At 42.6% G+C, this 26840-nt stretch overlaps 1 protein-coding gene across 1 annotated transcript in view; it reads right to left on the reverse strand.

Moving 5' to 3' along the window:
- TSHZ2 (teashirt zinc finger homeobox 2) overlaps positions 1–26840 on the reverse strand; it is a 257907-nt gene that overhangs the window by 83692 nt on the left and 147375 nt on the right. The window contains exon 2 of the mRNA XM_044985121.1: positions 19940–23000. Within this exon, the coding sequence (XP_044841056.1) occupies positions 19948–23000 (3053 nt within the window). The 3' untranslated portion in view covers positions 19940–19947. The remainder of the gene's footprint in view (positions 1–19939; positions 23001–26840) is intronic.

The raw sequence follows: 26840 nt of genomic DNA on the forward strand, positions 1-26840 counted from the left end.
CTGCAGTCCCACATGGCAGGACTTCGGCTTTCTGCCCTGGGCTCTAGTGAGTCTAATGCCAGCCATGCTTGGTGGGAAACCTGCTTGCGGCCTCCCCAGCGGGGCCCGGATCCCTGGTTGAGAACCATCGCTTTAGTGAAATCAGTGGAAAGACTCCAACTGACAAAAATGGGGCCAAGATTTCACCCCTGAGTTCTATCCTTGGAGCTGCTATTGACTTGCTGTATAAGCCTGCGTAAATCAGCATAACTATGCCACATTTTGCACATCTTAAAATGGCTTTAAAACAACTTATCTATGCCACAGAGGTGGGGAGAGGCTTGAGTCAAATGCTTGTTTAAAAGCAGGGTCACCGGGGTGGGGGGGCAAGTGGAGTAATTTGCCCCAGGCCCCGGGCCCCGCAGGGGCCCCCACAATAGTTTTTCGGGGGCCCTGGCGCGGGGTCCTTCACTCGCTCCAGGGACCCTGGAAAACTCTCACGGGGCCCAGGCCCCCGGAGCTTCTTCAGCAGCAATTCAGCGGTGGGGGGTCCTTCTGCTCCGGGACTTGCCGCCGAAGTGTCCTGAAGACCCACGGTGGGGGGTCCTTCCGCCCCGGGACCCACCGCCGAAGTGCAGGGTCTTTGGCGGCAATTTGGCACCGGGGGCCTCCCGCTGCCAAAGACCCCGGGCTCCCAGAATCCTCTGGGCGGCCCTGTTTAAAAGTGCATTGAGATCCTTAGATACAAAGGTCCTCTTAAGTGTAAAGGATTATTGGGGCTGGCCTTGTCCTGTTTCCATTTAAGTCAGTTTTAAAACTCCCATCAACTTCTAATTCTTAAAGGTTGAAGGAATTCCTAAGGGCCTGGTTCCACAAGGTACGGACTGTGAACAATTCGTATTGTGTTCAACCAAGTGCAGTGAGAGTGGAAAACACGTGGCACTTCTTAGGACAGGATCTCATTCATAACGGGAATTCCAGTTAATATTTTTTCATCTGGTTTTCACTGGCTCCAGTTGGCAGCTACATTTTGAATCAGAGAACTGGCTTTATTTATTTTTGGTCAAATGGCTCCTAGGGTAACAGATCTTCCAGAAAAAAACATCAGGGACCAGCTGAAGAACTGTCATAGGGCTTAGTGGAATTGTCACTATAAAGCAATTGTCACTAAGGCACAAGGTGCAAGGCATGAAGACAGCTGGTTTACAATGGGTTATCAGCAGCATTTTTTTATGGGTTTGTGCCTTCAGTCACTTTTTTGCTCTCTCCAATGAACAAATTCTTTATTGCCCTGGAAGATTACTGGGAGCATGTCATGAGAATTGTACAGTGAATACACAGTGCTGTTCAATGGTGGATAATACGGTCAGACATTCAAACGGGAAGTTCCTTCAGAAATTCAATTCCCTCCCAGAGCAAGAAACACTTAAAAAAAAAATCTCAAGGTACATTATTTGCGTACTAGATAGGTAAACCTGCTAAATGAACCCAGCTTACGAGTGTTTGCTGTGTCTGAGCGCAGCCCTGTACAATGGGCTGGGAATGCCTGAGATCATTTCCTTTCTTGCCTTTCATATCACTGAACTGAAACCATCACTCCTGTCAAAAGCAAGGACTGCAGATGAAAGGCCAGTGCATTAAGACAGCACATAATTGTCAGTCTCCGGGTTTCTGACATTAATCGTTTTACTTAAAGAAGACAGTGGAGTGCTTTTCTATTTTTTCCCCAATTGCCAACACACAGGAGTTAGTCCGGATAAAATTAAAAATTAAAAAATAATCATAATAATGATTAAAGGTTTTTTGCTAATTAAAAGAAATGTGTTTTCCAATTTTTTGGCAATTTGATAACACAAAACACTTACTTGGGGGCCACAGGGGGAAACAAACTGAGATGGATAAAAAAATGTTTTGTGTTCATCGAAGCAAGACTATGTTAATGCACATTATCCCATTAATGCACATCAACATCGGGAATAAGCGCGCCAATGCAAGCAAGAAGCATACACTTATCATCATTTGATAACATGTTTAATGACAGATTGACGGTTGATTTGCAAATGTGAACTGGCATCAATGTTGCTAACTTCAGCTTCTGCCGCCTCCTCTGCTATGCCAGCATATTTATGTGCATAATTTGATTTCGCAGCCACACTGTTAGTACATTTTTAATATTAACTATGCAAGAACAGACAGCCGAACTTAAGTTGCACTGATGGTTTGAGTTCATTAGATTGAAAAAGATGGGCAATGATGACAAAGATGGAGATGGCAGCGCAACATCAAAGAGGCAACACTTAACAAACACACTCCATTTTGAACAAACTGAACGAACACATTTCATGTTGTCGGCTGCAGCAGAGCCCTTATGTACAACAGTAAGAAAAAAATATGTTTCTGCCCTGGGCATACTGACAGCAAGTCTACAAGAAGCTTAGCAGGCTCTTGGACACACAGTTGTAAGATATTTCACTCATCTATTGCAGGTACAGGGCTTGATTCACAGTAGTGAATCTCAACGTAACTCAGCTGACTTCAATGGAGTTACTCCCGATTTACACCAGCATAAGTGAGTGCTCCAACACGCTCCTACTTTCCTTCCCCTAGTTTTCTTTTCACAGCCTTCTTTATGACGTGTAATAAAAAGGATTTTGCTGAGAGCTCAGCTCTTGCAGGCATGATGCACAATTCAGAACAGGGCTCAAGGGGCTGATCCTGCAAGGTGCTAAATGCAACGCCCACTGAAGTCAGGGAGAGAGAATGGTGCTCAGCACCATGCAGAACTGAACCACAGTGATTTTCTACATTTCTGTGCTACTGGGCAATTTTAATTCTGCTCTGAAGGGAACTTGAACCAATGAGGGGAGGGGAGAATATTTCATCCTCTGCTCACGTTAAGGTCTGGGCATATATATACTGCATCTAATATTAATTTGCTTGTTGTGCTACAATATATAATACATTTGAGGCAGTAGCTTTATGGTGTAAGTTGTAATTTTAAATTTTATGATACAAACTGACCATCTGCAGGAATCGGACCATATAACCTAGTCATTCTGTGCAGACTGTAAAGTTAATACTTTTGAATCACATTGCAACTATGATTTAGACACACAATTAGATAGACCAAGTCCTCAACAATTCTCTGCTGCCTGGTTTGCTGCTGAGTTGTCTCATAAACATATAGTATATAGGCCCTGATTCAACAAAACAAAACATTTAGGCACATTCTTAAGTCTGTCCCTAATCAGCAAAGCAACTATTATTATTATTGCTAGGAGCTCTAGTTATGATACTGGACCCCATTTGCTAGGCACTGTACAAAGAGAACAAAAAGATGGCCCCATAGCACATCAGTGATACTTTAGCATATGCTTGTGTTTTGCTGAATAGGCATGGACTGCTGAATTAGGGCCCTGGGCTTGCAGGGGGCTAAGAAACGATCAGACGGTTTCCATGTCTGCTGGTAGACCACTCAGGAGAAGTAAACTATATGTTCATCAGTACTAAAGCCCTGCATGTCAGCAGCTCCTTTCATCTGAGGATCTCACAGCACTATAATATACACTGACTCTCAACACCCTTGCAAGGTGCAGCCGGTGAGTGTTGCACTCATTGTCCAGAAAGGTAAACTAAGGACCAGAGCAGTTAAATGAGTTACACACTGCAAGTCAGCAGCCGAGACAGAAGCGAACCCCAGAAGCACTGATACCTTGTCCCCTGCACTAACCATTAGAAATGTTGCCTCCCACTAGCATGCTTTTTCTTTCTCTCATTCTGAAGAATGCAGTCATTACCTTCTGTTACCTAAAAACACCTTAATCTAAATCAAATCTCTTCAAGGAGGCTCACACGCCTTAAGAAGAAGCGTACGCCAGAGGGAGAACTAAGCCTAATTCGTGGTGGAAACAACTGCCATTCGTATTTTGTTAAGGATCACACTATGATTGGCACTGTCTGTACTAGTCATACAGACGACATCATGGTTTGAGGATCCTCTAAACAATGGACAAGACGGAACATACTAGGAGACCTCCAGGAACTCATAGTGAAATATTGTGGCTGCAGTAAATAGCTCTTTCTAGCTAGTATGAAGATTGAATTAGCATCCAGAGACCCTAGTTAGTATCAGGCCCCGTTGTGGTAGGTGCCATCCAAACACACAGTAAGAGGCAGTTCTTACCCTGAGGAGTTCTTCTCCTTCCCCTTCCCTCCCCCCATACTTATTATACAGAGTCACTAGCCTCACCGTGTAGGCTTTGATAGTATCCCAACATCTTCTGAAAACCCCTGGATCTGTGACCGCCCTTTACTGCTGTTATTTTAGTCAAGTAAAGGCGGTAGGGATGGAATTAATCTCTGTGCTGGGATAGAGCTTTGCGGTGGCTTTTCTTCTGTGCCCACCTATTTTGAGGCCAGTCGCAATTGGGTTCTATGTTACAGGGCGTTACAAGAAGGCAGTCTCTAGAACCCCTGCTTTCAGGGTGCCAGAACCCTGCCTGAGGTTGCAGAATAATTTCTGCTGACTCACAGTGGTAGGTGGCTCTTGTTAACTCCAATCAGGATACAAGAAACACTGAAACCTTTCTCTAGGCAGAGAATTAGAAGTTGCGATAGACGGATCCTGCAGAGAGAAATTCAAGGAACAATCTAAACGCAGCAGGAAGATTAGGTTTAGGGTTATACTTAACGGTTATTTAAATTTGTGGCGTGTACTCAGCAATCCATTCCACAGTCTGGGTCAGGCTTGTACAGAAGAAGCTGTATTCCTCAGTCTGAGAGCTAGAGGGCCAGAGAGCTCTGTGGTCAGCCCTTCTCCAGCAGCCTCAATAATTGTGCTTATTACATTCTAGTCCTGGCTCTTCTCTACCTCAAAATAAACTGCAGTTAGCAATAAAGGCAAATCCCAGGGACAGTAGATGTAAATTCTGGCCACTAATCTGGTGTGTGTGCATATGTATGTGTTTTAAGAGTGGGTGGGGATGCTGTTTATTCACACCTGTTGAAGGAAGCGAAGGGTGGGGATAGCACTTGGGACTCGTCGTGTACACTGCAACTAAAAACCCATTCCTGGCCCACGCCAGCTGACTCAGGCTGAGGGGCCCAGGCTAAGAGGCAGTGTAGATGTTCAGACTCGGATTGCAGCCTGGGACCCTCCTACCTCGCTGGTTCCTAGAGCCCCAGCCCGAATCTCTACATTGCAATTGAAGAGCTCCTTAGCCCGAGTCAGCTGGCACAGGCCAGCGACAGGTTTTTAATTGCAGCGTTGGCACACCCCAAGAAGCAAAAGAGAAGCTTTGCTGTTTCCAGCCTCAGAATCTCTGACATGTTGTCCACAATCCTTTAGCAACACAAAAGGCCCATTGTGGGCATTGCGGGGTGCGAAATAGCCTCCTAACGTGGCGTGGACTCAGCTCTGATTGCACTTCTGTGTATACTTGTAATGCTGACTCTGGCACCTAATTGTAGAGGACTCCAGAAAGCTTGAGTAGTCTGCATAATCATTAGTTTACACCAGTGGGTCCCAAACTTGTTCCGCTGCTTGTGCGGGGAAAGCCCCTGGTGAGCCGGGCCGGTTTGTTTTCCTGCTGCGTCCGCAGGTCTGGCTGATTGCCGGTCCCACTGGCCGCGGTTCGCTGCTCCAGGCCAATTGGGGCTGCTGGAAGCGGCACGGGCTGAGGGACATGCTGGCCGCTGCTTCCAGCAGCTCCCATTGGCCTGCAGCAGCGAACTGCGGCCACCGGGAGCTGCCAACGGCTGAATCTGCGGACGCGGCAGGTAAACAAACCGGCCTAGCAGGGGCTTTCCCTGCACAAGCGGCGGAGCAAGTTTGGGAACCACTGTTTTACACCTTTCTCCAGTCACTATTATCTCTGCCACTGTGGTTGCCTTTGCTGTCCCCGTCCCGTACATTTACATATGTTACATTCTTCCACTCCGTTACTGCGTAACTGCAAATGCCACTTTGTTTGGTGTGATTTAGAGGCAGTAGCGAATGTTCAGTTATAATTCCCCATTTTAGACATGAAAAATAGTCGGTAACACTCAACATAAGAGCCTCTCAACAAAGATATATAATTTAAAAATTAACATGAGGCCAGAGGAGACATTGGATTTTGAACTAGGGACTCTTTTATTCAAAGGTTAAAACTCTACAAAGTGAGCCAAAAGAATTCCTTGAGTTATTAAGTAAATGCCTCAGCTATATTTCCCAGTTCATTAGCTGTTATAGCCTCTTCCAGTTAAGCTGTGGTCATCCCCGGAATACTCAAAGGGCACATGCACATGGCGCTATGTTTACACATTGCTTTTTACTAATGTTAGGAATATCCTTGAATGTTTGCCAGAGGCATCTCCACCACAAACAGTGCAGTCTGAAATGAAATATGTATAGACAAGACTATAGGTCAAAGAAACTGGGTCTTTTTAGAACCAAAGGTCAAAGTTGAGAGACGTAGGGAAAGTCTCTTGGGAAATTATGCGATTGGTCCATAACACTTCTTTTTATAACAAAGAAAATAGTAATGTTAATGCTTTGCACTTGCATTTGGCCTTTCCTCTCAAAGCATCTTACAAATATACACGAGTTATGGATCAGTTCTGCAACACCTTACTCGCATGAGTAGTCCTGTTGACCTAGAGGGCCAACTCACATGAGTAAGTGTTTGCAGTATCAAGCTCTGAAGCTTCACAAAACTTGTGAGATAGGTAATTAATCTCCATTTTATGGGGAAACTGAGGCACAAAGAAGTTAAGACACAAGATGAGACAGTGGTGGAGCGGGAACGTAATCTAGATCTTCTGACTCTCCATCCTCTATTTTAGTGACAAGACTGTTCCTCCTATGTTACTCTAATGCCTTTAGATTTAGAGACCCTGGTGGTTGTTGAGATTCCTAAGTGCTGAGCTGTAATATAGAAAACCACATAGGGAGACTATAGAGTGAGAGGCGGAGGAGAGGAAGAAGAGGGTACATAACTTTTTGGGAGGTGATATTTTTTAAAATTTCATTCTTTTGTTCACAGTAATTGGATCTAGCCCATGACTTAGGTGTCTATTGCTGCACTCCACTTAACCCTGGTTCACTCTGGCACCAAGTAGTTATATTTATAGATTGCAAATTTATTGACATTAGACATCTGCATCAGCTTTCACCTGATCAACAGGAGCCTCTGCCACCAAAGGGAATAATTATGGAAGATTTCAACAGCCATGGGAATGCCAAAAAGGTTGTTAAATCATATTGGAAAAACAATGTGTTCATACATTTAGTCTTGCCAGTAAATCTTCTAGTTGAGGTCTGGACCACCTAGTGGCAACACTCAAAGAGAGGGGGGACAGAGAGAATCAGGGAGTGGAATTAAATTAAAACTGAATAACACAAAGCCTAGCACAGAGAGATCTTTAATTTGCTACTCTGTGAATCCAGAACAAGCAAAAAAAACCCAAAATATCCTGGTGCTTTGACTTTATCTAAGTTAAATCCCCCCTGGTACTAAGGGCTTGATTTAATAATCCTGAGTAATGTGTGCACCCCACATTATTCGGTCCAATTTGTATGTGGGAGGTAAGAGATACAGAAAACATATGGCAGAAGGAAAACAAATTACAGGTTGTGCTTTTACACACAGTTTGGCTATGCTTATTAATCCTGTTGATATTTTTTTAGACTTGAAATATGGATGTAGAAACTTTCACCCTAATCCCCTTGGAAAATCTGAAAGTTTAGTTTTGATTTATAAAATGAGGCCATCCTCATAGTTCATGGGAGCATATGCAATGTTTAAAAATAATACAGGTTTACTGGACTGTTTAAAACACTTCTACCCACAAAATAAACTACATACTTTCCCCACAATCCTCTCCCTGAAGCAAAAGCCTGAGAAAAGAGTCAGGGCTTGCACCATAAACTGATAGTCAACAGAAGAGGGCTCCAGATGACTAACAGGGGAAGTGAATTGTAGGCCCACTGCTGCCTGCCTAGACATTCAAGCATAGGATCTTGTGTAACACCAACAGATCCCGGTTGTTGTCAGGCGGGATCAAACCTGGGACCTTTGGAGTTTAGTGCATGAGGCTCTACTGCATGAGCTAAAATTCTCTCTTTCTCTCATCTCAGTGCCACTAGAGGGGAACAGAACACCACACCCAGGAGGTGTGTGGGTTACACTTGCACCTTGTATAGTCATGTATCCTTGTCAAAGTGAAGAACATAGGTGTAGAACAGTACCATTTTGCTATTGTAGAGTTTATCACTCATTTTACATAGGTATAAATTATTATACAAGGTGCAAGGAAGAAACAGATCCTAGCACCATCATATCCCAGCAGGACTCTACTCTTGTGGTCTCCCTTAGGGCTTGATCCAATGCCCACTAAAGCCAGTGGCAGTCTTCCTAAGAGGCTCAGAGGGAGAAAGTTGGTAGCCACCAGTACTCAACCCACATGGAAATTTATAGTTCAATGTCCATCCCCACAAATTTAGGCCTGGTCCACACTAAAAAGGGGGTTCGAATTAGGGTACGCAAATTCAGCTATGTGAATAGCGTAGCTGAATTCGAAGTACCCTAATTCGAACTACTCACCCGTCCAGACACGGCGGGGTCGAACTCCGCGGCTCCAAGGTCGACTCCGCCACCGCCGTTTGCAGTGGTGGAGTACCGGAGTCAACCGCGGCGCTTCTGGAGTTCGAACTATCGCGTCTAGATCAGACGCGATAGTTCGAACTCCGAGAAGTCGAACTCACCGCGTCGACCCGGACGGTAAGTGTGGACTAGCCCTTAGAGAATTGGTGTAATTTATTCCCAGGGGCTGATTTTGCCAAGCAGACAGGATTTTGCCAAGCAGACAGGAAGAATTGCACTGGCAGATGGCAGAGACTGGCATGTGGAAAACTTCCTCTAAACGGCTGAACCTGCATTAGCCGAGTGCACTTGGGCAATGTTCACTAAACTGAGCCCATCAGAGAATTTTCACCATTTTCTTTTGTCTTCGATGTGAACGAAAAAGGGTGCAAAAAGCATCAGGAAATGAAACAACAGCTTCCGCCTATACAAAATGTGCCTTTTGGGTTTACAAAAAGCGTGAGGCAGAACCAATAAGGAACAAACAGTCTGATCTGTGTGCAATACAACTTATAGCTGTGCCTCCTCTGAATAACAGGAAGACGCTATTCCAGAGTTCCCTGGGTTTCCTCTGTATCTGGGCCTTCAGTACCCAGCCCTGCTCTTGTACTCCACTATGTACACCCGGGAGAAGTTTAAGCAGAGAGGAAATTCCCTGGTGGGATTTCTTCAGCCTCTCACTACTCACGAGCAAACCCCTAGATAATATTAACTTCCATGGTAAGCAGTGGACATGGTTACAAAGAATACTTAGCACTGGAGCGTTTGAAAACTTTCACTTTCTTCTATATCTTAGGCCTGATTCATTCTTGCTCCTATGCTGAGCCTGATACAGGAGTGAGAGTGGAGACACTGCACTTTACCGACCCTGGTTTGTCCTCCCACCCCTTATTGATACAGGAGAGGACAGTCTCCAGGGCTGATCTCAGTTGCCTATCTAAGCCTACCAGGGAAGCCCCTTGCACCCGGCATATTCCTCAAAGAGTGTGTGTGTCTATAACCAGTGCAAAGTGGCTGTGAATTCCCCTTCTTATCAGAGTACCAGGCAGCACTAACGAAAGAGCAGAAAAATGTCACAAAGACTTACCGCTACACCACTGCTAAGCACATCTGATGCTCTGAGCAAATTTGAATACTTAGTGCTGGGCAGCACAATATGAATGGAAAACGTAGGAATCCTTCACTTGTAGCAGGAGGCAGTGGGTTCAACCATGCATTGAAAGCCTGGCCTTGCACTGGAAGGTAGCCCCAGTATCTCAATCAGGCACAAAAGCCTCTCAAAGCTCCAGGGAACAGTGTACATGCTGCATGGCCCTTTTAAGAGGGTGTAGCATGTACTCGCTGCGCCTAAGGTCGCCAACTTTCTGAGTGCAGAAAACCGAACACCCTTACCTCGCCCCTGCTCCGCCCCTTCCCGAGGCCCCGCCCTGCCCCACCTTTCTCTGAGGTCCCGCCCCTGCTCGGTTCATCTCCCCTCCCTCAGTCACTTGCTCCCCCCCACCCTTGCTCACTTGCTCATTTTCACTGGGCTGGGTCAGGGGGTTGGGATGAGGGAGAGGGTGAGGGCTCCGGCTGGGGGTGCGGGCTCTGGGGTAGGGCTGGGGATGAGGGGTTGGGGTGCAGGAGGGGGCTCTGGGCTGGGGGGGGTGGGGCTGAGGGGTTCAGAGTATGGGAGGGGGCTCTGGGCTGGGGCAGGGGTTGGAGTGCAGGAGGAGGTGAGGGCTCCAGCTGGAGATGCGGGTTCTGGGATGGGGCTGGATATGAGGGGTTTGGGATGCAGGTGAGGGCTCAGGGTTGGGGTTGGGGGGCGATGAGAGTTTCAGGAGTTTGGGTGCAGGAGGGGGGTTTCAAGCTGGGCCGGGGGTTGGAGTATGGAAGGGTGTTTGGGATGCAGCCTCCTGGATGGAGTTTAGGTGCAGGAAGGGGCTCCGGGTTGGGTTGTGGGAGGGGGTGAAGGGTGCAGGCTCCGGGTGGTGCTTACTTCAAGTGGTTCCCGGAAGCAGTCGGCATGTCCCTCCAGCTCCTAGGTGCAGAGGCAGCCAGGGCCAGGGGACTCTGCGCATTGACTCATCTGGCACCGCCCCCAGAGTTCCCATTGACTGTGGTTCCTGGCCAATGGGAGCTGCGGAGCCGGTGCTCAGGGCAGCGTCTGCGCCACGGGCAGGGGAAGCACACAGAGCCCCCCTGTCTGTACCTGCGCCTAGCAGCCGGAGGGATATGCTGGGTGTTTCTGGGAGCCACACAGAGCCAGCCGCTGTGGCCAACCAGACTTCTGAGCTGCCAGTGTCCCTTTTTGACCAGGCGTTCGGGTTGAAAACCGGACACTTGGCAACCCTATTGTGCCTGGTTCGGGGATGCGGGGGAGGAAGGAGAGAACCAGCTCTGAGGGCTAGTGTGGAGGGTCCCTCCTTCTCTTTAGACAGGCTAAGCTCTTTAGACAGGCTAAGCTCATTCAGTCCTTTGTGCAGCTATTGCTTGCGGGGAGATAAGAGTGCAAGGAGGCCTCAGCCCACCGTTATAATCCTCTCATCAGAACCCACAACTGCAGTCACAACACAAGATTCAACTAAAGAAACAGGTACTGTCCCGCCCTGAACTCCTTCTTCTCCCCAGCACACCACCCCCCAGCATCAGGCCCAACCTGCTGTATGCAGCAAGGCAGAGGGCAAACTCCCTTTCTTGGCCAGAGGGAAAACAAATGGACAAAGGGAAGGAGCATTTGCCATTGAATAGATTGCTTTATTGCTTGATCTTATGTTGCTGCCCTAGGAGGATGGTGTGAAAGAGAATGGCCATGTTGAACACACTCCAACCGCCTCCTTCGCTCTCTCCCTTCTGCCTTCAAAAATGTCAATGCTGCACCTTCCACTTTCTTTAACAATGTTTATCATTGTTCTTTGATTGTCTAGGACAACAAATGGTTAGAAATGAGCATATATCACCAGGGCCTCGCTGCCTGCCCCTTCTCCCAAGCAGTGTCATAAAAACGCACAAATTCACATTAATAATGAAGTACATTTCCCCGACAAGCCGCTGTGTATCTCAGGGAGAGCAGGCAAGGTGGCAGTTGCTGCAGAGTTTCCTATTAAAGATTAGAGCAAATACTCGTAAATCTGGTGAGGGGCCAAAGCACATGTTAGGGTTGTCTCCCTCTTAATGGAACCTTAACTGAACTGAATAAACATTATATATTCAGCTAATTCATTGGAATAAGACAATCCTCCCCCTTCCCTCTCCCCAGTTCTGGGTTTATTCACCCCTTGAAGAAGTGGTGGTGTTGCATATAGTTTAGTGCAGGGTTTCCCAAACTTGGGTCACTGCTTGTGTTGGGAAAGCCCCTGGCGGGCCGGGCCATTGTGTACCTGTTGCGTCCACAGGTCTGTCTGATCGTGGCTCCCACTGGCCACGGTTCACTGCTGCAGGCCAATGGGAGCTGCTGGAAGAGGTGGTCAGTACGTCCCTCAGCCCTCACTGTTTCCAGCAGCGAACCACGGCAAGTGGGAGCCGCGATCGGCCGGACCTGCGGACGCAGCAGGTAAACAAACCATCCTGGCCCGCCAGGGGCTTTCCCTACACAAGCAGCATCCCAAGTTTGGGAAACACTGATTTAGTGGAAATGTGAAAATTGCCTAGGAGGAGCGAGTTATTTTCAAACCCCACACACCTCCTTTCCCCCATAGGAAGGCTCCTAACCTATGCCTAAGGAGTTTGGCAAGGCTGCCAACCCCACAGCTTTCCCACACACCTCTGATGTGCCCTGCCTCTCCTCTGTTCCCTCCCCCAGATGCCCCAGACACCCGCTGTATCCAGCTCCTGCAGAGATGACACAGACCTGGTGATGTGCCGCATCATCCGGTCCCCTTTGCCATGTTCATGGGGGAGGGCTCATGCCTGCTCTACAGTTCCTTTGCACCAGTCTACCTTGCATAAAGGGGCTGCAGATTAATCTTTGCAGAGATTCATCAGGCCCATAGTGTACATTATCAATACCACTCCCAGGCCTTGTACTTTGGCACCTGGAGATGGGAAAAACAGGCAGAGCACATCTGAGCACATCCCTAGGTAACTTGAAAATGCTGCAGCCATGGCTCTTAATGGGACTAAAGTTGAGAACTTATGATCTGCACACACAAAACCAGAGATTTCTGTATGAAAGGAAGCAGATGTGCACAGCTGGAGGCAGATAAATGAGAGCTTGTACAGTGTTTTGGAGATAAAAAGATCCAATAGAGGAGAGAGACATGGGCTCCAGCCACAAAACTGGGATCCAGCCTTCACGCCAGGTTTCCAGCCCCCCAAGTAAAAGGACATATGGATTCAAGATTTGGATTGGCCCAGGATAGAGAGGGGCCATTTACAAAATTTGGATCAGGATTGTATTTCAAGTGATCCCAAAGTTTGGAATTGTTCAGATCGTGGTTTTTGGTTCAGGCCCATCACTAGTACTAGGAATTTAGTATCAAATAATATTGTTTTCTTAACATGCAAAAGTCCTACTGACTCCACTGAGAATTATGGGGGCCAAAAGGTTTTGCTTTGTTCTTTTTCTCATTTAAAAATGGAAAAACCCTATTAACTAAGTGGAACCTATGTCAATTTTGAAATGTCACTGCTGTACCTTATCAGAGTTGTCATTTGGATCCCTCATGTGGCCATTCTCCTCCATAGGCCAGGGTCCCTGGTTAGACTGCATCTCCTATGGTTAGGGTGACCAGACAACAAGTGTGAAAAATCAGGACAGGTAGTGGGGGGTAATAGGACCCTATATAAGAAGAAGACCCAAAAATCAGGAATGTCCCTATAAAATCAGGACATCTGGTCACCCTAACTATGGTATTACTCTCTTGGTAAGGGGAGGTGATGCATCATGGGAGATGCATGACCACAGTGCGTCATAGGAGACAAAGTCAGACTGGAAAGCCTAGTCCATAGAAAAGTCTAGGGACTTGAGACAATTGAGTACCACAGCAGCATTTCCAAATTGAAATATTTTGTTTTTCATCTGAAAACTGACAGGTATTTGTTTTTTTCAATTAAAAGCCAACATTTTCCATGGAAAGCAGCACATTTTGTGAAGCAAATAGTTCTGTTGGAAACCCAATTTTCTGTCAATATGTTTGTTTTTGACAGTACGTTTTCAACCAGCACCACCTATTTCCTTCGTTAAGCGGAACTCACACCATTCACTTGAGGCCACGTTGTGGCTGACTCTTGAATGGTTGCACAAGGGAGGAGAAAAAGGAAGGAACCTTTCTGCCTTTTTTGAACCCCTGCCCTCTTTTCAGAGGCCAGGATCAACTGCAGGCCCTGCTAATGCTCCGACAGCACAACACACACCCACAGAGGGCAGATGGAGTGGGTACTAACTTATCCCTGGGCTCTTTCAAGGATTTGTGGCTTGCATTCCCCTCCCCCCCGCCACACACTCAGTGCTGTGTCTTAATGGCACAATCTGGCCCCCGCTTAGAGCCTGCCAGCCCTGGATTACTGCCTTTTCCTTCATGTTAAACTCTTAAAAACAGACATTGCCACAGATATCAACCTGTGTCTCTATACAATGTGCCTGTGCAGTGCATTGCTTATTGTCCATCATTTCTATGTGACAAAATGACACAAAACACAAAAGGCCTGATTCAGATCTCACCCACAATAGAGTAAATCAGGTGTAACGCCAATGTAAAGGCCTGCTTCTGCATCAGGATCAGTTGGTGTGGACCCCTGTGCGAAGTTCCAATAAGGCCACTGCAAAGATGCAAGGATCCATGCAAGCTGGTCTGATGCAGGAATGGGGCCACAACAATGTCAGAATTAGGCCCTCAGTGCACAGCTTACTAATAATTACTTTTGTATTCATTATGCCAATAAAAAGTGAGACTCGTCTCTTTTCTTGCTATGAAGCCGCATACATAATTTTTCTGATTTTCCATCCGTTTTCCATCACATTTGCACAGAGCGCTCACCCTGGTAAATTAAATTATTTTTATTGAAAGGTGCTTTAGAGGGCTGGGTACTCCTTATGTCCTTTCCCTTTGTTATTGATCTTTGCTATGTGGTGAGGTGTAAGGTGTAAAAAAAATATAAAAGATTCAGGTGCTTTTCCTGTGCAATTTTGTTGGGTAAAAACGTGCTGCTATAGATCATGAAGGCTGTAACATTTAATGATATCAGACAGGGCAAACAAAAGGCAATATTTTGATACCCTTATGGATACTGGATGCCTGAGGCCGTATTCAAGGTCAGTAAGATCTGGCCCAAGTATTTAAGTGGTGTCTCTTCTTTGCTGAACACAAAATATTTGATTGTTGGGATAGAGACTGAGATTTATGGCAGCCGTTACTTATCTTTGGGCCAGGGACTGTCATTTACTATATGTCTTTACTGCATCTAGCACAATGGAGGCTGAGCATGTTGGTCTCTAGATACTAGTGCAAACAGAAATGTTAAGTAATCGTAACAGATCTTATTAGTAACATTGTTCTTGTTCATAACAATCAAATAAATCTACATTAAGATATCTTAAAAACATTGGGTCTGACCCTGCGCCCACAAAGTCAATAACAAAACTTGCATTGGGTTTAAAAAGATCACAACAGGGGCCTATCACAAGGTCTGACCCTGCATTGAAGTAAATGGAAGTTTGCTCAGTTTAACAATTGCAGTAGGATCAGGCCCCTCATTTGTGTTGCGCCTTCTCTATCTATGGCCAATGATTTTTTAATCGGAACCCTCCATTAGTTTTGATGACGACTTCTGCTTACAGACTGATGGTATGACATGGCAAACTGTGCCCCAATATTCTCATATTCGCTTATTACACCTTTGTGGCATTTGTTATTGATGTGTGCAGGACGAAGAGAAAGCTACATTCTCTCTAAACCCCAACTCAGACACCTGACTGGGGCAGCTCCCTTATCCCATGTAACGCTGACATTAGCTGTAATAGCCGAACATGTCATGCAGTGAAACTCCTGCCGTTTCAGAGGAGAGAGGAGAAAATAAAATCCACAAAAAGAAAAAAAAAGTCTTCTATTTTGGTATACTTAACACATACAGTTATCTTCGTGTCCTATATATCATTTAACAAATTGCTTTGCAATTCTTACAGGGCGTGGTATAATGACTGATTTAAAATCACTGCATTGCTTAAACTGCATTGTTCTTCATCAAGTGGAGTCATTTTTATGTGACGTGTCAAGCTCTCTAACAAATAACTGCTGCCAGACAAATCAAGTTCCTCATCTTAAAGCTACGGCTAAATAGTTTATAGCTTTAATCTGCTCACTGAGGTGTGCAGTCTATGACAGTAATTATAAATGCAAGGAGAAATTATAGTTGAATGCTTTAACTGCATTAGGAGCCATTTGATGAACAATCATGATTGCCTGCTCATTTTCAACAATAGAGGGCAAGTTAGTGTCAGTGCATTAGAGGATTTTCAGTTCTGCTCTGCTCTTTCTTCCATTTACCACAGAACGTCAGTTGTCTGCTATAAAATAGAAAAAAAGCACCGTAGAAGCTTTAAACTTGATGGTTTAAAAAAAAAAAGACAAAGGAGGAAATAGAAAAACTGTTTATCATTATGACTCATTTTTTGTTTTGCAGCAACCTTACTTTCAAATTAGTTCATTTTAGGTAGCTGTGTGTTTACTTACCGGGGACTTTGGAAGAGAAATCTCCCCCCAACTAGCCTGGTAGATTTAAATCTAGAATGATTTTTAAAAAAAAAAAAAAGTTTTAAATAAGATCATACAGATCCTCTAATACTGACTAGTTTGTAGCCACTGTCACTGTCTGAATGTAAAGCTAGAGATGTGTATGTGTGTACACACACACGCTTCGTGAAGAAAAAAGTATTTTTAATTTAGCTGAAGAATTGAGCAAATATATTTTAAAGTTATTAATCCGTGTACAAATTTGAAGCAACACTCCCTGATGTACATGGGCTTTCAAATGAAGAACAAAAAATTTGCAGCTGTTTAAATGAAAAGATGATACTGACATAAGAATTTCGTAAATTAAAAATAATGCCACATTATATTACCAGACCTATTTCAGTCTGGAAAGGTAAAAAAAAATCCCACAACGGAGATGAATATACAGCAGATATATACACCTGCATTTACATTTAATAGGAATTTATCACAAATCACTGAAACAGCCTCACTGATGTCTTTAAAAAAATACCACAGACGCAATGTATGAATGTTTTTCTGGTAGTAATGATCTGACTGGCAATTCATTTCTTTATATTTTTAAACGATATTTACTCTATTTTCTAAATAAGAATTTAAATGGTAAGTTTCATTTTCAATATGGGTGATATTTTATACGTTTCTGTAGTTTGGAGAATTTCTTTCCACTGTTTTACTTCCATTTTTAGTTACTTATATTTTGTTTATCTCTGCTTTTGATGCAACATTTAGTTAACCAATTAATATATTTATGCATTTTAAGTGTCTCAATATGCTTTATATTTATTTTCTCTAAATACTTTGCACTTTTAAATGACTGTATATATTAAATACATGAATTTCTGCTGGCATATTCCTTAAACAGCATTGTATGCTCCATAATTAGGAGATATATTAAACTTTTACCATGCCATTTTTAAGATACGGAAGCTTTGAAAATCCCTGTAATGTATCCTGGTCTTCTTGCAGAGATCAGGAAACAAAGGAATAACATTTTTAGCATAGTTAGAAGAACTTAGGCAAGTTTAGAGCTAAAAATTGTAATAAAATCTATCCAATGTCATCCAAAATACCCCATCATTTCACACAATTTGTCCTCTCATGCATACCAACTAAAATTATAGTTCCAGATAACAGTGCTATCACTGTCAGTGCACTTTAAATATATGCCTTTGAAGGTACTGCCTGCATGCTGATATCAATTAGAAATTTCTGGGTATTAAGGGGGTGACAATTTTTGGGTACTCAAAGATTTGAGGGGCAGTGCCTTGGTTCATATCCATACATCACCTGGGTAATGCCAGAAACTTGTTAATTTGGGGTGTTGCTACTCAGAACCCACTTTTTTTTCTGGGCATCTTTGGAAAATGTGTTTGTCTGCTTCCCATTCCCCAAATCTCTGAAGAACAGCAATGTGCATACAAAGTTGGGTGTTTAACAAGAACAGTGCTTTTAAAGACCCAAATCTGAAACGTTTGTCAGGTATTAAGCCACGAAGATGCCAAAAATAACTGATATATTCATATATTTGGCAGATAGCTTTTGTTTGATAGTACCCAAATTACTGGTTTGCCCGCACAGCTCTAGTATAGAAACTGCAAATGTCAAAGTCTTTATAGATGCTAACAGGTGGGGAAAAAAATCTGCTCATTTCCTTCCTCCTCCCTAACCTCTTTTCATTTTGTGATATTTTGGCAGGTACATTCAATTTTGAATTGTTATAAAACCATAAGGTGGAAAATCAGTTATTATCAGATAAACAAAGAACATGTATTCATCCTTTTGTTTTACACCGGGTACTAATGTTGGGTGAATAATGCAAAAAATTCTCCATTAATATTAGGTACAATTTTTAAAATAATTAACTCACTTTGACAGTGCTCACACCCCTTTTGCATTTTGCTTTCAAAAGACAGAGCTTTGTTATATAAAATGTTAAGAAAGAGTAAATCGACCCCTGTGCCAAGAGCCAGCACAAGACCTATACAAGACTTAAGAGTCATTACATTCGAGTAGTGATGGTTGTGCTGTACTGTAATAGCTTCCCATAGTACCTATCCCAAAATTACCCTTTGATTACTGGTTTAAATGATAGCTTCTTTAATGGGATAGAAGTGATGTATAGGCCTTGTCTGGGGAAATCTTAAAGTTGCATGAACATTTTCAGCAAGCACATTTTAAATCTTCTTACAAAAGCGGATCCATTCCCAGAGCACATGCACCCTCAGCTAGTCAGAGAATAGCCGCCGTACCATGTGACTTACGTGACAAATCACAAGTAACACAGCTTGAATTTTGAATGTTCATTATCAGTCCATAATGTACAAATTTCAAAAAGATATTCATCAAGGAAATTCAAATAATGAATATGTTGGAGGAAATTTGAACTTGCCTGTGGATATTCTGCCAGCAAAAAAAAAAAAAGGGGGAGGTGTAAATTTACTGAAGAAATTATTTGTTGAAAATTAATCACACAAAGCCCTCTTGGTAATAAATCCTTCAGAATTAAAAACATCTATTTGGACTTGCAGCTGATGTGCTTCCTATTCATTTACATCAAGAAATGTCAATTTGGGAGTTAAGTAAAATTAAGAATGCTATAAATTATGCACCAGCTAAATACTATCTTACACATCGTAAACATTGGCTGTGACTGCACTCACAGCTATACTCCTTCTTCGACAGAGAAAATAACAGTAAAAACAGTATCCAGAGAAAGCTGTCTTTTTGTGCAAAGTTAAGCTTGTGACAAAAGCCATTGATTCTCTCAACTAAGAAGCAAAAAACAGCCTCATATTTTGGCACTGATCTGCACTGAAAACTTTCATTGAAGTCATACAGGGGAAGGAGTACTGACTGAGCACTGGGACCGCACTGATACTATGAGACAATGTGTAAATATGATGCAGTCAAGAATAAAGAAAAGAATGGACAGGAACGCAAGAGGAGGGAAGGTTACTCAAAACAACTCAAAGGAGACCACTGGTATAAGTGGTAAGGGACACTATTAATATACGGTGCAGTACAACACTGATCATCCAAATGTGATGGGTGGAAAAACCAAGATTTTAGATAATTAAAAGCATTTTCAATGTCATTAATAGACTATGGGGGACATGAGCCTTTTGGGATAATGGGCTGTTTTGGATAATTGAGGTTTTGCTAATCAAGATTATATTGTCTTTTTCTCCCCCTCAAAAAAATATTTGATGCTACATTAGTAATGGAGGGGAGGAGGGATAAATATTTCCTTGGAACTATGAGGGAAAATGCAGAAAAACAGGCTACTATTAGCGGAAATGACATTGAAAACTGAAGAGTAGTCATTTATTTGCTCTACTCCACACTAACCTGCATAGAAGGTGAACTAAAAATAATTCTTAGAAACAGGAGAATATGAGATGTGAAAAGTGGGGAAACAGTTTTGTTAAAAATATTATAAAGAAGCAACTTTTCAGTTCATGATTGTGATCCATTTATGAAGCTTTGTTCTTCAATGCAATGTAAAATGGACCGGGTATCTAAACTGATAAATGCAGCAGCATATTTTCAATTTTATAATGTATTCTACTTTTAAGAAATGCATTAAGAAATCTCTTTACAATCATGACATTAAAACTCACTGTGGAGCTGATGCATGCATACCTTAAAAGTTATTCTTCATCCACTTCTGCTACAAACTGTGAATGGTGTTCTGGTGACTTGCTGTGTGTTTTGCTTAGGTGAAGTTTTACTGCATGTTTGCTTGCAAATGTCCGACAGCACAACTTACATTTGAACTTAGAGTCTGTATCTTCTTCCCCAGTTATTGTTTCAGGTGATCTTTGAACTGAAACTCTGGAGATTTCTTGTTCTACCTTGGTTTGCTGTTCCACAGCCAGTCTGTTCATGTCTTTCATTTGGAAACCTAGATGGGATTCTAAGTGACTAATATAAGTAGATGGGGTTCTAAACTGAGATGCACAGTCACTGCAATAAAAGATTGGGTGTCCTTTGTCCATGTTTTTCAAAAACTTTGTTCCTCCAGTTTTCCTAAGTTGGTATTTGACATTTGCTAACCAATGGCTGATGGTGGTCATTGACAGTCCAGTAAATTTAGAAATCTGCATGCGTTCTTGAGGGCCTAGGTCTGATAATAAATATTTACCTTCTGATGTTTGGAAAAGACTGGAAGCAAACTGAGCTTGCAAAATCAGGAGATGCTGAGGGTTCCAGTTTGATTGCCTGCCCTTCCTTTTATGCAGAGTGGAGACTTCTGTTGAGACATCCTCAAAACGTCGGACATCCATTTCCAATTTCATCGATGGGATCCTAGAAGATACAGCAGGTTTTGGTGTAGTAGCTTTGGGAAGAACTTTGACCATGTCAGCAATGTCAGACAGAGCATGTTTCTGAGGTGGGGAAGTACAAGACTGTGCTTGAGCTGACTCCGCTTTCTTGCTTTTGGATTTGGTCAGATCTATAGGTTGATCATTGTTTTCAAACAAATAACGCCTGGAGATGTTTGCAGGCTTTGGTGGGGTTGGAGCAGGAGATAAAACTGGTTTCTCCATCATATTTAAGTTAGTTTTGTGGAACATAGAAATTGTGCTCGAGCTGGGGCTGGAGTTGGACTGGGGCCGTAAAGACTCAGTGGCTTTGCCCAAGTGATTATTCAATACAGATTGCAGGGCACTAAGTGGATTCACACAAGGCAAGTCAGAAGAATGGTTTGTGGCAACACAACCATTGCTGAGAGAAGCTGCTATTGACTCCTTGGGTTTTGTTTTTTCTTTCTCACCGTCTTCTTTTGGTTTATCCTCCTCCTTCAAGGAACATGCCTCTGTCTTTTTTGGCTCTACGGGGGCCTCAGATTTGGGGAGAGATCCCCCTTCATTCTGACAGAGTGGAGCAGTGTCAGCTTGGATGCCCTCTTTAGTGTAGTCCTTTTGTATGACTTCTTTGTCATCAGTTTCCTTCTTCACTCGAGTGCACTGGGCCACATTTGCTGAGCTGGGAACCAGAGGCATAACTTTCCACTTTGGAGCAATGGGTCTCAATTTATTGGTAATTGTGGGCCTGATTTGCAGTACTTGGGAACCCACTGGTAAGGAAGGCTTTGCTCCTTCTGAGAGCTGATAGGCTGCATGGATACTAGGATATGCACTCCAGCTAGGAGCTCCATTTTGAGCTTTATTGATGGCTGTGGTGACAGTGTTTTCCAAAGACTTTAAAATATCCCCACCACCTTTTGAACCATCTTCTAAATCTTCCTCCCTAAGATACTGGTATTTCATTGTAGGATCCAATGGTTTCTGAAGTGTATCTTCATACTCTTCAGTTTTTACCACTTTCTCATCTTTGTTTGTATCATCAGGTTTATCTTTTTTACTCTCTTTCTTTAGCTCCAATGCAGGAGTTATGCCATCCGAAGATGCATTGCTGGATTGTTTTGAAACCTGGGTGTCATTGGCTGGTGCCTCAGACAGCGATTGCATTTTCTCCACAGCCAAGGGATCTAGTACTAGTTGTTTTCCTTTCTTTGAAGCTGAACTTGTGACTTTCAAGAAGTGACCAGTGACCATCATATGAGTGGTGAGTTGCTGCAAGGTGTCATGTGAACTTCCACATTCCATACACTTCAAAATCTGGGATTTACAGGCCTCAAACTGCCATGTGTAGCTGGCTCCATTTTGGTAGCCATAGCGGTTGTTAGATGACAACTGCAAGTTTGCATTCTTCTGAGGAGAAAAGGTATCTGAAAAAGATCCTGTTGTGGAATCTGGGGAACAAGGTCTGTTAACATCAAACACACGTTTCTTTGCTGGAGTGACCATTTTTGAAGAAATGGTAGGTACCGGCTCCTTCAAAGGCACTTTTTGGTAATGTTTTGTTTTTATCATATGAACGCTCAGATCTTGAAGGGAATCAAAAGAGTCACCGCAGAACATGCACTTTAGAACTTTTTGTGCATCTTCCTTGTCCATGTCCTGAAAGGCCCTTTTCCGGGGCTTTGAGTAGCTAGTAGGTCTGTGCTTGTCCTTTTTACGGTTGTCATCTTGGTAATGACCAGTTTCATTCATATGGACTGTTAGCTCTACCAAGGTGTCATAGGCAGCACTGCATTGCCTGCACCTAAACCTGCTAGCACCCGTGAATACAGTTCCGCACATTTTGCTGCTTTGTCTGTACAGCTGGACTGAACTGAAAAGATTTGGTTTGGAAACCGGTCTGGAAGGTAAACTCTGTTGTAAGCTTTTTGACAATGCATCTTGGTGCCAATCAAAGTCACTCTTGTTACCTCCATTTCTACTGTCACAGCCCCTTCTCTCAGAGTTAGACAACTTGAGACCCAGTCCTAAGCCTGTCCAATAAGAGTCTGACAGTATGTTAGCATAGACTGCTGTCATTTTATCCATGCAATCATGTGCTTCATTCTGAGATTTGGGGCGGGCATTGGTTTTCTGATCCTGCACCTCTCTGGAGCAAATGCTTTTAGTATCTGCCACCTGGTCACTAGCATCACTTAACAGGGACTCATTTTCCGCATCCTGATTAGATATATGACTTACTGGAGAATTCTGGTAGCTAAAACTTCCTTTCTGCTCAGGACCCACTTCATGTTCTTCATCTGTGCCAGTATCATTGCTGCCCTGAAGTTGAGCTGTTGAATTACTGTCATCATCGTCCTCTTCCTCCTCCTTTATGTCTTCCTCTTGGACGTAACCTGAAATGTAACATCAATATATGAAATAACATGTTAATAACACTGCAGTTTGATTTCTCTAGTTTCACTATGTGCTTTTGCTACTGGACTGCATTTTAATCTACAACTTTATTGTCTGTTAGTCCTGGAAGTGAAAAAGTCAAATGATGTCTTTTTGTAAAGCTTGCTGCTGTTTATTGGATGATCGTAATTCTTTATAACTGCCAGAGATTGTGAGTTAATAATTTTCCTGTCATGGGCGTATAATTCTAACTGTCCTGTAATGGGACATTTGGAAAATTCATATGTGAGAACTTTTAAGTTCATACTAAAAGTCTCAATTCTATGAATTTGTTATTAGACCCAAGGAAAAGAAAAGAGAGAGAGAGAGAGAGAGAGAGAGAGAGAGAGAATTGGCAAGGAATAGAAGAAAAGTAACTGCTCTAATCTTCCTGGTTCATAGAATTATCTAGGAACAAAAATCTTTTGCCATTTGATCACCTTAAAAACGCATTTCAGAATGTGCACAAATAACTGATATTCCAAACTACTACACTTGAAACAACTAATAGATTCAACTGAAACCTCTGTTTGTAAATGCACTGTATTCCATCAAAGCAAATTATCGTTTGATAAAAGAAATATTCTAGGGCAGAAGCCTAAGTAGCTATGGAAGGATATTCTAGGATATGGCTGATATAGACTGATATTAACTATAAAACTAAAAAAGTAAAGCAAGTCCAGAGTGGTTTTATTTGACAAATGAATTATTTTAATTAATAAGATAAACTTTATATTGGTAGAGCTACACATTTTAAAATTAATTAAGGAATTCAGTTATTTTTTCTTGTGGCACTAAATCAGGACTAATACCACTGAAGTAAATGGAGCTAAACTGGTATGAAATTGATGCAAGGGAAAGGAGAATCAGGCTTAGGGTGAAACCCTGGCCCCACTGAAGTCAATGGCAAAACTCCCCGTGACTCAACAATGCCAGGATTTCATCCTTGGACTCCAATGGGAAGAGAATCTAGGATGAAAGGAGTACTACAAACATTTTCCTATTAATAGCCACCCTAAATTTTTAATTAATCTGCTTTGGCAGTACTCATACCCCTGTTGTTTACCCTGTAACTGGGAATTCAAACAATCAACTTCTACTGATACAAACGTTCAAGGAAACCAATCTTTAAATTCACAGGCACAAGCCTTCATGCATAACACACTTCTCTGCTCATTCAATCAGGAAACACAAACAATGTTGCCAACTGGAATGATTTCATTGTGAGCCTCATGATATTTGGTGTTTCTCTTAGCGACCAACTCAGGGAATCATGTGATTATGTAATAATCAAAGCTGTAGTTTAAAAAAAAGATTTTGCCCTCATGATGGTAGAGAAAAGTTTGAGAAACATGATTTATAAAGGCTAAAAAACCGAAAGGCAAATGAAAAGAGCCAATATTTATTATATGTTTAAAATCCCATGACTTTTAAGCCAATCTCATGGCTTTTAGGGGGCCCTCACCCATGACTTCTGAACACCTGACACTGGCATTACTACATAAATGATACGACTTTGATCAATCAACAGAGCTAGTCAGAACATTCGGAAACATTCAAAATGTTGACCAAAATACAGACAAAAGTTTCTGTAAACTATTTTTCAGAAATTTCAATGTAATTCAATGTTTCAACCTGCTCTACCAATCAAAGTTGAACAACACAGATGAGATTCAGAATCACACACTGAGTATCTTACAGTAACAAAGAAATGCTTGCAATCAATCCATAGAGGAAAAATATTAAAAAACAGTTTGCTGAATAAACCTGAATTACAAGTAAGTTAGAAGATGCGCTGATCTACTCGTGGCTATTCCAGGAATATAAAAAGAGGCTAAATTCATTAGATACATTCTTTGTTTCAAATTATTCGCTAAATTCTAGGAAGAATACTGATTACATCATTCTTCTACCTCTCTTTGGCTGATTGTTGCATGGGGATGTGATACTAGAGAGCTTCCCAAACGGTGGTAAAGATAACTATGTAACTATGTATGAATGAAGGTGTGCCATGTATAATGTGATAAAACAACAATACTACATATCATAATGATAATACTGTGAATGTAAATGGGTGCCTTCAACTAAGGATTACAAAATGCTTGTCAAACTTTAAATAAATAAGCCTCTCAATGTCTCTGTGAGGAACAGAATATATTATTATCCCATTTGTAGATGGGTAAACTGAGGCACAGGCAGGTTAATTGACTTGTTCAGGGACAGGCATCAAGTCAAATGCAGATCTGGGACTCGAATCCAGGTGTTTTAACTCCTAGCCTTGTCCTCTAGTAACTAGATGATGTTCGCCATGACCTCCCTTATGAATGTGTGCAGGGAGGCGAGCGCTACCACACATCATGAATAGTAACCTTGTTAAACAAACAGCATGAACTGATGAGCAGGGCTGACATTGTTCTTCTGGTGTCAGAGATACTGTATCGTTTAGGTAGCAACATTGGACTCCTGCCAACGTGTATCACAGTGCCATGCATATTGTAATGAGCAAAACAAAAATAAAGAGGGACATGAATGAAGGAATCAGAAGAAAAGCACTTAGCCACTGAGTTCACAGTTCCAGGCTGGAGTTGAGTTGATTCCCCCTTTTTATGTGAACTAGTTGAATACCATTAACCCCATTTTTCATGAAAAGGGGAATTTTTTCTGTTGAAGGTAAGTACTGTAATCTTTCTTTCCCAATATTATCTGTCCCTCTAAATAGATTTACTAGGAGAAGCAAAACTACCAGACAGCTGCACCCCCATCCCCTCATAATACAGATACAATTTGCTGCTTAATTAGGCATTGACATGTTTACTATAACCTTTACAGAAGAATAACTCGTCCTGAGAAGTCCTGTTTTTTCCTTTTCCTTTTTCTTTCTTTCTTTGTCTGTATAATACACAGACAATCTAATGAAAACAATATGGTAACTTATGAGAAGGCACCATCAAAAATTCACAAAAGCATCAGTCAAGTCCATTTTTAATAATGGTTAAGGATTCTGGGCAGCTTTAAAAACACAGCTTAATAGCATACATTTAAAACCATTCACTTTGCTTAAATGATTTCATTTGCTGTGGGCATTTTGTGTAGATAGTGAAGGCCTCTTGAATGCAGGCAGCCTGGGTGTATAATGAATGCATGTCTTCATCTACCAATGATCATTTTAGTAAGGTTTCACCATATGTAAAGCGTTGTATAAACTGCTACAAAGCAGATTAATTCATTTAAATGCTTATTTAACAGAAGCAACAGTCACGATGTTTTAGAAAAAGATATTTTGATTCTCTTTCTGCCATATTTACTTAAGCGGACTTCACTACTAAACACAGTCACACACATGTATTTTACTCTCTCACACACAGTGGTGAGATGATGTAGTAAACTGCAGAACCACGTGATAACCTGTATTTACCAGGAACTGTTGCTTACTTCACCTTCACTCTTCCCGCTATTCTTTTTTCTGTGGATTTATGCTAATATTCTAAACGTCTGAGAAGTTCAACCAGCTGCCCTTCGTCTGCCTGCTAGATAAACAGTCCGTCTTCCCTCCCAGCTGTGAAATTACTCCACCATAATTAAACCAGCGCCAAAATTAAATTAGTTACGTCGAAGTTGTAAAACAGGCAATATACAATCCTGAACTAGTGCAGGGTTAAAGTCCACTATCTTGCAGTCCAGAGTAAAAACAGAAACTTTATAATTATGGATGGAGGTGACTCCGGGCTTCCCAAGTGGAAAAGTAGCATTTGCTTTTAGTCCTGGTAGAGCCCAAGATATTGGATCTTAGAAAATATGAC

Source organism: Mauremys mutica, chromosome 13 (assembly GCF_020497125.1).
Source record: "Mauremys mutica isolate MM-2020 ecotype Southern chromosome 13, ASM2049712v1, whole genome shotgun sequence".
Classification (NCBI taxonomy): domain Eukaryota; kingdom Metazoa; phylum Chordata; order Testudines; family Geoemydidae; genus Mauremys; species Mauremys mutica.